Source organism: Misgurnus anguillicaudatus, chromosome 20 (assembly GCF_027580225.2).
Source record: "Misgurnus anguillicaudatus chromosome 20, ASM2758022v2, whole genome shotgun sequence".
In the NCBI taxonomy this organism is placed as follows: Eukaryota; Metazoa; Chordata; class Actinopteri; order Cypriniformes; family Cobitidae; genus Misgurnus; species Misgurnus anguillicaudatus.
The window spans coordinates 34266770-34279607 of NC_073356.2; the positions used below are offsets into that span (position 1 = coordinate 34266770).

The window sequence follows — 12838 nt, forward strand, 5'->3', positions numbered from 1 at the left end:
TACCATGATGCTCCCTGTAAGATGTTTTAGATGGTTTTCAGTTTGCCAACGACAAAAGAGTCCATCCCCAAATGTCAAGCCATGATTTTCATATTTTCCCATTTTAAATAAAGTTTATTTAACTAAGTTAAGCATGGTCATGTTATCCAACCAATCAGCATGAAGAGGTCTCTCTATATAGCCGTCCCTCAACTCCATCCCATTACAGTTTTTTGCAGGATCCCTCCTCCACCCCATCGCCTCACTCTCTGCTGGTAGATCTATCACTGTTAAGGGCGGGGAATGCTCAGCGTTCGGGCTAATATTCCAAGCTCAGAGGTTTCCTTTTGGAAAGTATGCCAAATATGCTTTATCTCATTACCCTACTGATTACATGTTAATGCAAACTCACAAATTCACAGTAAAAAGAAAGAGATAAGATGTTCAAACCCACTTCTCCCACATGCACACCTCAGTTCAGCTGTTAAACTCCAACAATGATTTTAATCATTCTTGATTGTCACAGTAATGCAACAGTGACATTTCTGTGCTCTTGGCGAGCTCAGGTAAGTTCAGCCAGAGCTCAACGTTTAATCGGTCCCCAGCAGTGACTGACAACGTCTGCTGATGCATCAGGTCTGTCATAGCCGTACAATTTAGGACGAGCCGTTCGGATGAAAGAAAGCTTCTGATGTCAGGTCTCGTAAATGAAATTTCATCTCGGAGCGTCTGAGCGCCCGAGCCCTCGCTGTTACGCCGGTAACGATCGGCCACTTCAAATAAAGCAATTATCAGCGTCGGAGCGAGAATGCCAGTGTAATGTCACACGGCGCCGCTCTCCGCGTCACACTAAACAGATTGTCTTTGACAGCTCTGATGACTGTAGACACTAATGCGCTGTTTAGGCCTTCAGACAGCTACTGGAGGAAGACAAATTGAATTTGTCCAGTCTGACAGGTGAATGCTGAGAGAGAGAAGAGGGTGTGTGATGAATCTGATTGGACTAGTTTTACTTCTAAACATCACATCTAGACTCATTTATAGGGTACAAGTTCGGAGGTTCGCAGTATTGTCAAAGGTACAATAGTGGGTTTGATGCTGTTTCTAGCATATTATCTCTTTATTTTTAGTATCAGTAAATATATAAATATCATACAATAGCTTGAGACAAGTAAATGGTAGAGGTTTGGGGATGAAAAGCATCTACAATATCTTACAGGGGCATCACGATACTCTACGCGCAATTTTAAGTTTGTTAAGAAAACTAATGACATTCATTATTTGTACGCACAATACTGCAAACCTTGTTGGTCACATACTGCGATAGCTAATTTCCTCTTTTGAGGACGTGGTGAGATTGGTGACTTTAAAAATAATAAAAAATCAATAAAGAAGCACCAAAAGCAAATTTAATTATTTGCGTGAATAGATTACAAAGTCAATGCAAAGATGCGAATAGACACAAATGTGTGCACGGCAATTAAAATAATGCAAATAAGGCAACACGACTGCCGCAAATGCGCAATATTTGCCTCTTTTGCATCTTCCAAGCAAGTTAAAACATAACTGGAGTGGAAAATTCGCAAGATTAGCAAAGAGCTTTTGGACACGTCCGGATTGACATGTCCGGATAATCTGGAAATTCAGGAGAGCATTGTTTTCATTTGCGCGACTAACACGTAAACTCGCAAGTAGCTAGAGCAAGAAATACGATACGAAAATTTGCTTAAGTTTTGGTGCAAACACCATTATGCTGCGTGCACACCAAATGCGAAGCATCATGTTCCTCGCTGTAGATTACTCTCGGGATTTAACTTTAAGTTGTGTGAATTTTTTGCTTAAGTGGAATATTTTCAACTTGCGCAAAGACGCGTTTGAGGCGTATAGCGTGTGTTTTCGTGGCAATAGCCCCATGTAAGTTCAAGCCTTTGCGTTGACTTTAAATGTAATCTACTTGTCTAAATCATTGAATTTGCGTTTGGTGTGTACTCCCCATTATGCTGCGTACCCACCAAATGCGAAGCATCGCATTTCTCGCTCTAGATTACTCGCGGGATTTAACTTCGTGTCATGTGAATTTTTCGCTTAAGTTGAATATTTTCAACTTGTGTGAAGATGCGTTTGAGGCATATAGCATGTTTTTCATGGCAATCGCCCCGTGTGAGTTCACGTCTATTTGCGCCTTTGCATTGACTTTAAATGTAATCTACTTGTCTAAATCATTGAATTCGCATTTGGTGTGAACTCCCCATTATGCTTCGTACACACCAAATGCGAAGCTTCGGCATTCCTCGCTCTAGATTACTCGCGGGATTTAACTTCGTGTCATGTGAATTTTTCGCTTAAGTTGAATATTTTCAACTTGTGTGAAGATGCGTTTGAGGGGAATAGTGCGTTTTTCATGGCAATCGCCCCGTGTGAGTTCACGTCTGTTTGCGCCTTTGCATTGACTTTAAATGTAATCTACTTGTCTAAATCATTGAATTCCCATTTTGTGTGTACTACTTATTATTCTGCAAAAATACACCAAATGCGAAGCTTCGCATTCCTCGCTCTAGATTACTCGCGGGATTTAACTTCATGTCATATAAATTTTTCGCTTAAGTTGAATATTTTTAACTTGCACGAAGATGCGTTTGAGGCATATAGCATGTTTTTCATGGCAATTGCCCCGTGTGAGTTCACGTCTGTTTGCGCCTTTGCGTTGACTTTAAATGTAATCTACTTGTCTTAATCATTAAATTCGCATTTGGTGTGTACTACCCATTATTCTGCGTATACACCAAATGCGAAGCTTCGCATTCCTCGCTCTAGATTACTCGCGGGATTTAACTTCGTGTCATGTGAAGTTGAATATTTTTAACTTGCGCAAAGATGCATTTGAGGCGTATAGCACGTGTTTTTATTGCAATCGCCCCGTGTGAGTTCATGTCTATTTGCGTCTTTGCATTGACTTTAAATGTAATCTACTTGTGTAATTCGCATTTGGTGTGTACTCCCTATTATGCTGCGTACACACCAAATCGGAAGCTTCGCGTTCCTCGCTCTAGATTTCTCGCAGGATTTAATTTTGTGTCATGCTATTTTTCTGCTTGAGTTGAGTATTTTGAACTTGCACGAAGACACGTTTGAGGCGAATCGCGGGTGTTTCTGTGGCAATCGCACTACCCAATTTGCGTCATTTACATCGCACTGCTCGACTTTGTGTCTATTTGTGTCTTTGCATTGACTTTGTATGTAATCCACCCACGCAAATTGTTGAATTCGTGTTGTGTGTGTATGCCCCAGTATTTTTATTTCAATAACGAAAACAATCCTAACAGTCATACCACCAGGGTCAGTCTCATCAGGTCGCAGGGCATTTCATCTACACATCCATCAGTAAAAACTTCACACGTATACTGTAGATTCCTTTGAACGGGTTTGTTAAGAAAAATGTAAATCTGTGGTTCTGCATTTGCATCTGGACACGCTATCGTCTGAAGGATCATTAAATTGCCCTCATTACCTGATGCAATCTGCAATTAAAATGAATTCATAATAAGCTTCGTGGTGAGATATCAGTATATGCCCGTTGGGTAGTTTTTCCTTCGTCCCTCTTTATAAGCACAAATGTCTTCTTTTCTACATTCTGTGTGTTTTTATCAGATAACCATTATTATCTTCCCCCAGAGGTGGTTTTATCTCAAGATTCCCAAAGCAGGGGAGATCTTTTCGGAAAATAATACAGCTTGGTAACCCAAGTATAGCTCATACTTAGGCTAAGAGATTTAAACAAACTATCTAACCAAATATTGGCACAAAACTCATTTGTGCTACGGACACAAATGATCTCTTAAATGTTTCCTTTTCCCTCCATATAGATTTTTCTATTTCATAGTCACATAATTTTTATTCATCCTGTTTTGTTTTTTGCAATATAGAGGAGTTTGTGTTTTAATGTGTGCGCGTGCATGCTGTAGCGTTCGAGAGCTTTGGAGCTTACGTAAATCCTCACGCAGCTCGCCGCTGTGTTTAATGTCCAGATTAAGGCCCACGCTGTCATTTACAGGCATTAATATCATCAGATTACACCATTAAAGAGCAGATAAACAAAACAGCCTGTAAATAACAGCCATCTAATGAAAGAGACTAAACAAACATCCAATGACTGCAGCAGAACATATCGCACTCCTAAAACATCTGAAAATACACCACAGACGCTTACTCGTCCCAGTATAAATCTAATCCCATTCTTAAAGCGAAACCACAAACGTCTGAGTTTTAGAAGAAAATAATTGCCGTTTCTTATTTGCGTTCTAATGCAATCTTGCGTTCTTGTGTCCTCCCTCTATGCGTAATCATCAACCGTCAAAGTCCAGTTTCAATACTTACGCGTGAAGGTACCTGGTTGTACCCGGATGTGTTCTTGATTACGAGGATGCATCGAACTCGCTTGAAGTCCCATAATATATGCAATAAAACTTAATATTGTAAATAATGGTTAATTATGTTATGAATCTTGCGATGTTGAATTTAATTAAAATATGATTAAAATATGCTGAGAAGCCAAGAGGAAGATCACAGCACAAGTACATCCCAGTTCTCACAAAGATGCATTCTCTGTCCTCGCGTCCTTCCGTGTTCATTTTTTCTAATGTTGCGTGGCAAGACGAGAACACAGGTATATTCTTTGCATTCTTGGAATCGGGAAACGGCCAATGTTTCAAATTCAAGGAATATTAGATTTGAAAATTTTTGTATTCATATTTTTGATTCATTTAACACCCCAGGGATGATGATTAGTATTATTTGAGAGGTGCCTGAGCGTTGTACTTTTTCAGTTTGATTTCAGAAGTATTCATCTGCCAGAACAGTCTGACATGAGATCATAAATGCATAAAAGACAATAAAAATTTCAAAGCACCTACATGCTAACACAAGTAGTTTCTGACAGTGAGATTTGTGACACGATTTTATGATACTTCACATGCTCCCATTACACTCACGGAAAGGAGGCATACTTTTAGTATGTAGTGCTAATTGAGATGCAGCTCGACCTCTGCTTTATGCATTTTTGTAACCGTTTTTATTTTAATATTAATTGCATTCTCTTCGTTTTTTAAAATGTGTCTTTGTGGTTGAGAAACATCAAGAGCAGCCCCTATATTCTGTGAATTTTTTCTGAGGTCTTTATGGGTGGCAAGGTTTGATCTTCTGCTCAGTGGTGAGATGGTTAACAAGTCCAGACAGCAGGCACAGGTGAAGCGCTTTAACAAGACAGATCTCACCTCCTCTATCTGTACTTTTCCACAGGATTCATTCTTTAGTCTCTCTGGGCCTTTGCTTGAATCTCTCCATCTCATTTTTCTTTCTCTTGTGTCTTTGATCTTTGCCACCTGTTTCCACGTGAATGTGACACAAAACTGTCCATGTGTGTGATTTAGAGCGCGTGTCCTGTGATTCAAAAAAGCCTCTTCCACAGATGTGACTCTTTCAAGAGGACCTTTAGATTTTGTTGCATTGCATGAAACACAAATCTCATGGACCGATTATTATTGTGAAAAAGTGCTGTGGGGTTTGTTTGTGTGTGCGTTTCTGTTTTTTAAACTGTTGGAAAGACTACCGAGGAAACCTATTACTAACATTAAAGTGTTTTTTACTTGTGTTACTCAACTAATTGAAAATTGAAGTGAAATTAGAAACCAGAGGATCATGCATGTTGAAAATAGTTGGTGGTGCCAGACAAGGATCATGTTTCATATATTAACATTATTGCAGAGAAATATTTAGTGATATGAAAATAAATAAAATATCAAAAGAAATACCGTACTTTCCGGACTATAAGCTGCAATGGAGTATAAGCCGCATCATTCAAAAATGCGTCATTAAGACGAAATAACATATATAAATTGCAGTGGACTATAAGTCGCAGTGGACTATAAGTCGCAGTGGACTATACGTTGCGTTTATTTAGAAAATTATTTCACAAAATCCAAGCCAAAGAAGAGACATTTAATCTGGAATGACAAGTTATTCAACTAAACAATAGCAGACAGAACAGCAGGCTGAATAGATGTCTGTATGTTAAAGTAATCTTATCAGTTATTTAAACGATAAACCATAGCATACAAAACTTACCTGGAAGGTTGAATAGGCTAAATTAACCGAACAAGCCAACTAGCGTGAAGTTTGCATACTCGTAATTCCACATCACTGAATTCATTGAATTACATAAATACAGAAGCAACATATGGCGGAGTCTCGCGGCTGTAGACGGTAATGTTGTCTCTTGCGCCATAAATGTCAAAATTAATTCATACTGACTTACAAGGCGCACCTGGCTATAAGAAGCAGCACCAGCCAAGTTATGAAACAAAACTCGGCTTATAGACCGAAAAATACAGTAGTAACAAGATACGTGCATTTTATCTATGATACTCTGCTGCAGAGATATAGGTCTTGCTACTGTAACGTTGCTACTGTAGGTAACCTCTGTTTGGTTGCTAGGGAGTGAATTGGCATCCACCAGTGATTATACTCTAAACCACAAGTAAAACAATCTACCCATGTATATACCATGTTATGATGCAGAGTTATTGGCTTTGTTAATCTTTGTTGCTAGGGTACTATCTTTGGTTGCTAGGGAGTGGCTTGCAGCTGCCAATGATGATATTTCAAAGGCTGCTTGCCAGCATGAATAATATAAACAACCCCCCATGTCTCTACGATTTTCTGATGCAGAGATATAGGCTTTGTTAATCGGTTGCTAGAGTACTGTCTTTGGTTGCTTTATTTAGTGATATGTTGAATAATTAAAATATCAGAAGAAATAGGAATTAGAAAATACTGGTTTGAAAGAAAACTTTCTGTCTTCTGTATTTCTCTTGTTTAGTTTAATTTTGTGGGTAAACTCCTGGGTCCTCGAGGGAACTCATTAAAGAGACTACAGGAAGACACGCTGACCAAGATGTCCATCCTCGGCAAAGGATCCATGAGAGATAAAGAAAAGGTATTCATTCAATCATTAATGTTCTTCTTTCTTTCTTTCTTGTATTCTTTCTTTCTTTCTTACCTTCCCTCTGCACTGAGTGTCCAAGGCTACAAGAAATGTTTTTGTGTGCTGTGTGCTTACACAAAACACAAATCTGTTTTTCGCCAAAGGTTGCTTTGTTCCAAAGGTTCTTTAAGGGGAAAAAATGGTTCACTGCAGTATTAAGGGAACTAATGTATACAGTGGTTTTGTCCCATCTTTCAGTTCACTGTCTCATTGTCTCTCCTGTCATTGTTGAGAAGTGATCAGAATGATTTCAGCCATGTGAGTCGCTCCACTGACTAAACCGATCAATAGTTTCTGATGAACTTGTTCCCCCGTCCTCACCTGAGAAGAGGGATATCATTTCATAAAAAATAATGCAAAGCTCAGCGTCCTGTTATAGAGAGAGACAGGGATAGAGAGATAGCGAAAGAAAGAGCAAACCACTGAATCAGCATTATGTCAACAATTGAAGGCTTTTAAGGTCATTTTCCTCAATTCCACTTATAATGTAAAACACAAAATTATTTCGTTTCATTTGACTATTTCTTAATCTCTCTGACCTTTAAAATTTAACAACCTGGTTTTTCAACATTTAACAGCATAGTTTGCTCACAAATGAACATTCTGTCATCATCTTGTCCATGATATATTTTTCCTAAAGTCTATATCAGGGGTCTCCAACCTTTTTGTGGTGCTACCACAATGAATAAAACAATCTGGAGGACTACTTTTTTATATAGTCTACTCAAAACATTTTTATTTTACTTGTTGATATATTTTATCATTGTTTAAATGTCAACATACATAAAAGAAGCCAAGCAAATATAAAAAATATGCAATAAATGAATATTTAAATTTAGTATATTAATAGAATGTGCTTTGGCGGGCAACTCAAAGACTCTGTGCGGGCAACCTGGTGCCCACGGGCACCATGTTGGAGACCATTGGTCTATTTTCTCCCACTATATTCCAAGTAGCCATATAAGCCGCAGCAGGAACATTTATAAGTCATTTTTGCTTAAATCCGATTCTGTGTGTGTAGTTGGTTTTGGGATGTTTTTGAACAGCTCTTCTGCAGGTCATGTAAATGTGTGCATGTATTAACACGCTCGCAAATTCTATTGACTGTTTACACGAGCAATCTTTTCCCTTCAGACAGCTGCTACAAAACTCAGGGTGTTCTGGAAGGTTTTATCTACTAATTGGCCATGTTGTTATTGACTGCTGCACTGCTCCGGTCCTGTCAGAGTTTGGTGAACACACTTCTCTGTGAGAGAGAGAGAGAGAGAGAGAGAGAGAGAGAGAGAGAGAGAGAGAGAGAGAGAGAGAGAGAGAGAGAGAGTCATGCTCTGTAAATTGGAGAGCAGAGATTTGCTTAAAGCAAATCATTACCTTTGCAGAAGCAAATTTTACAGAATTTACCAAACATCATTGACAGTAAACATAAAGTACAAACCCAAAACCCAGAAGATGATTTGAGGAAAAAGTTGGTCTGAGATGGTCCAAAAAATGTAAGACCACAATGAAAATATATTTGATAGGTTACATTATTACTACAGTAGAATGAAAAAAAATGTGGCCTTAAAGGGATAGTGCACCAAAAAATGAAAATACTGTCGTTATTTTCCTACCCAGTCTCACTTAAACGGTGCATCTTTTTGTCATTTTATTTATTGGTTTCTAAATTTTTTTGCTATTTTTTACCATTTTCGCTTGGGTTTAGGGTTAGAACAACTTTTTGTTATATAAAAATGACATCCTAACCCAAACCCCAACTCTAACCCCAACTCCAAGGGACCATGGCTTAAATATGGACAAAACCATAGAGAAACCTGTATATTAAATAACCTTATTAAGCAAATCTGAAATCTAACCCTAAACCAAAGCGAAAATGGTTTCAAAAACAGAAAAAAATTGAGAAACCAATAATAAAAAAAAAAAGATGGACCGTTTAAGTGAATGGGAAAGACTGGCGTATCATATGCACGCCAAAGTGGAATTTGGCATACGTATTGCACGATTTTTACACTTCGTGCTATTTATACGCAACTCCGTGAGACTGGGCTGTATTTTCTCATCCTCATGTTGTTGTAAACCTGTATGAATTTCTTTCTTCTGATGAACACAAAAGAAAATGTTTTAATAAATGATGGTAATTACACAGCTGATTGTAACCATTGACTTCCATAGTAGGAAAAACAAATACGATGGAATTCAATGGGTACGGTCATGGTGTGCTTCCCATATTTTGTCATCAGTTATCAAACAATACTTCCATAATATTTGTTTTCCTACTATGGAAGTCAATGTTTACAATAAGCTTTCCATTATTTATAAAAGTATGAAGAGTTTTGTTGCAAAACGAGATAACTCAGTTTTTTTTTTTTTTTAGAAATCTTGTTTTTTTGTTGTGGATTCCAATTAATATCAATTCAACTGCAGTTGGTTTGTTTTGACAGCTAAGAAGCACCATAAAACAAAATAATAACATGATAACATTATAATAAACATCTCGTTTTGCAACGAAATCTTCTTTATCATTTATCACAATACTTTCATAATATTTTTTTCCTCCTATGGAAGTCAATGTTTACAATAAGCTGTGTGCTTTCCATTATTTATAAAAATATGAAGAGTTTTGTTGCAAAACGAGATAACGTTTTTTTAATTTTTCAGAAATCTCGTTTTTTGTTGTGGATTCCAATTAATATCAATTCAACTGCAGTTGGTTTGTTTTGACAGCTAAGTAGCACCATAAAACAAAATAATTACATGATAACATTATAATAAACTTGTTTTGACAAAAATGTTCAAAACGGATTTATCTCGTTTTGCAACGAAACTCTTCATATCTTCTTCATCATTTATCACAATACTTTCATAATATTTGTTTTCATACTATGGAAGTCAATGTTTACAATAAGCTGTGTGCTTTCCATCATTTATCAAAATATTTTTCATCATTTATTACAATACTTCCTTAATATTTGTTTTCCTACTATGGAAGTCAATGGTTACAATCAGTTGTGTGCTTACCATCATTTATTAAAATATGAGAATGAGGAAATGATGACAGAATTTTCATTTTGGGTGAACTATTCCTTTAATAATGTTAACTTCTTCAAAAAATGTTGTTTTTACTTAAGCAAATGAGATGCCTATGGCATGCAGCACTGCAGGATTTTTGGCACGAATTTGACCCGATTTTCCCTCCCAAGAATGTTGTTCAGCTAAGATTATAATATTTATTTATGCCATTAACAGATCAAATCTTACACCTCCCGATCTGCTCACAAGAAAATTGCGGCGGCCCCGAATATATTAGACATGTTTAATATTTAGGAATCTTAACTGAGATAATTACCTCAGTACATGCCAGTTAAAAATTTAAATATTGAGAAAATAACCTTTAAAGTGGTCCAAATGAAGTCCTTAGCAACGCATATTACTAATGATAAATAGGTTTTTGATATATTTACATTATGAACTTTGTAAAATATGTTTGTGGAACATGATCTTTACGTAATATCCTAATTGTTTTTTTTTGCATATTTGTTGGCTATTGCTACAAATATACCTGAGCAACTTATGACTAGTTATGTGGTCCAGGGTCACATATTTGATTTTTGACACATTTATTTTCAAATCTTGTAGTGTCTAGTTCAGATTTTGATATCTGGTGCAACCAAATTACATAATCGACCAGGATCTTAAAAATCCTGTTGTGTGAGTCCGGCCTCACTAGACAATGATGAGACAACATGGATCATCAGGTTTTGCACAAATTGTGATGCTACATGTAGCTTAATGCAAAAAAAAAAAGGATATAGAGTAACAAAATCTTAGAAACTCAGACATTTTTTTTTATTAAGTTTAATTGGTGGTTTACATCTGGCTCTATTCTTTGGCCAATCCATCTTAATTCCTCATGGACACAATTAGGTCCCATCCTATATTTTTTCTTATGGAATGCCCTGCTCAAATTATAAAAATATGTCATATTTAAAAATAAAATTGAATGTGCATTTAAATGCACGCATGCACATGCCAGTCCATTACTCCATCTGCACTGTGTTGACCTTCTTCAACAAACAGCAGACATGTGAAGGAAATTAGCATCTCATTTGACTGTCTTAAAGAGACAAGATTAATTGCATGACATCAGAGGAAGCTGAGGAGACTCCAAATTAGTTTTTTTCACCACTTTATGGTGAAGGAATCTCACCCAGCTTTTAAAACAAAGCAGGAAGCATTGCTGCCCCTTCAAGCAGGTAGTAGTACAGTATTTCTGACAGGTGATGTCATTACAGTGCTTATTTCAAGAAGCTTTGACTGAATGGTTCTTTAGGGAACCAAAAATAGTTCTTCTATGACACCACTGCAAAGTACCTTTTTAAGGACCTTGGTTTGTTTCTTTAATTGTCCTTTTGTTTTGTGGCCATAGTGTGTTAGTGCTGGATACACAACACCCTCCCTCCCCTCCAGACTCACTGGCCAAGTGTTAATGGATTTGCATTTGTAATTATAATTTGAATTGAATTAAATATGCATGCCGTGATTATGAGGTTTATTAATTATTTTATGTGTTTATTCACATCTGGCATGAACGTGACATTTTAGAGGTGGTATTTTAAGAAACGATTACAGACGAAACAGGCTATTTCTTTGTTGGGGATTATTTGGCCATTCAAAGCCAAAACACATTTTTAAATTAATTAAAAACTTTTCCTGAAAATAATAGAAAGATGTATTACATGTTCCATTTTTTCATACCATTTTAAGTGGTAAAGCAAAGCAGTAGGAAATAAGTTTTGGGTTTGATTTCATTGTACTAGAAAAACGTGCATCTTGCATGCACTCGGCATGAATAAAAATTTGTGAAAGCCCAGCTAAAGTCTTTTTTGTGATGTACTGTTTTCTACATACAATGATTAATTCTGTAAAATTTTAACCTTGATATCCTTAAAGGGGCCATTTCACAAGTCTTTTTTAAGATGTCAAATAAATCTTTGGTGTCCTCCACGTAAGTTTTAGCTCAAAATACCCCACAGATAATTTATTATAGGATGTTAAAATTGCCACTTTGTAGGTGTGAGCAAAATGTGCAGATTTTGGGTGTGTGCATTTAAATGCAAATGAGCTGATCTCTGCACTAAATGGCAGTGCTGTGGTTGTATAGTGCAGGTTAAGGGGCGGCATTATCCCCTTCTGACATCACAGGGGGAGCCACATTCCAATGACCTATTTTTTCACATACTTGTAGAAAATGGTTTATCAAAACTAAGCAACTGGGTTCATATTTTTCACATTTTCAAGGTTGATAAAAGCACTGGGGACCCAGTTATAGCACTTAAACATGAAAAAAGTCAAATTTTCATGATATGTCCCCTAATATTGACTGCGTAAGGTCACAGAAAAGACTGAAATCAAACTTTGATGCTCTTAATCCCATCATTAGATTATAAGACTAGACTGGATTTCACACACACGGTCACACATTTCTTTACATTTCCATATTTAAAGGAGGAAGAACTTCGGAAGAGCGGAGAGGCAAAGTATCATCACCTTAATGAGGATCTTCACGTGTTAATCGAAGTCTTCGCCCCACCTGCAGAAGCCTACGCGAGAATGGGTCATGCGCTGGAAGAGATCAAGAAATTTCTAATTCCAGTATGTCTGTGTTTATTTAATTTTGCAATTTACAGTACTAAAGTTTTATTGATAATGGGACAAAGAGTTCCTACAGCTGTCGTATTTTGACCTTGGGATGCGGAAAGTGCGTTCAGTCAAAAAAAATCAATTTTGCACCTTTTGCACACAGTACAATTTTTATTAACTACA

The 12838-nt window shown here is 36.9% G+C and overlaps 1 protein-coding gene across 1 annotated transcript in view; it reads left to right on the top strand.

The window, feature by feature from the left end:
• Positions 1 to 12838, top strand: part of khdrbs3 (KH domain containing, RNA binding, signal transduction associated 3) — a 169449-nt gene that overhangs the window by 97260 nt on the left and 59351 nt on the right. The window contains exons 3-4 of the mRNA XM_055220108.2: positions 6854 to 6970; positions 12521 to 12667. Coding sequence (XP_055076083.2) covers positions 6854 to 6970; positions 12521 to 12667 — 264 coding nt within the window. The remainder of the gene's footprint in view (positions 1 to 6853; positions 6971 to 12520; positions 12668 to 12838) is intronic.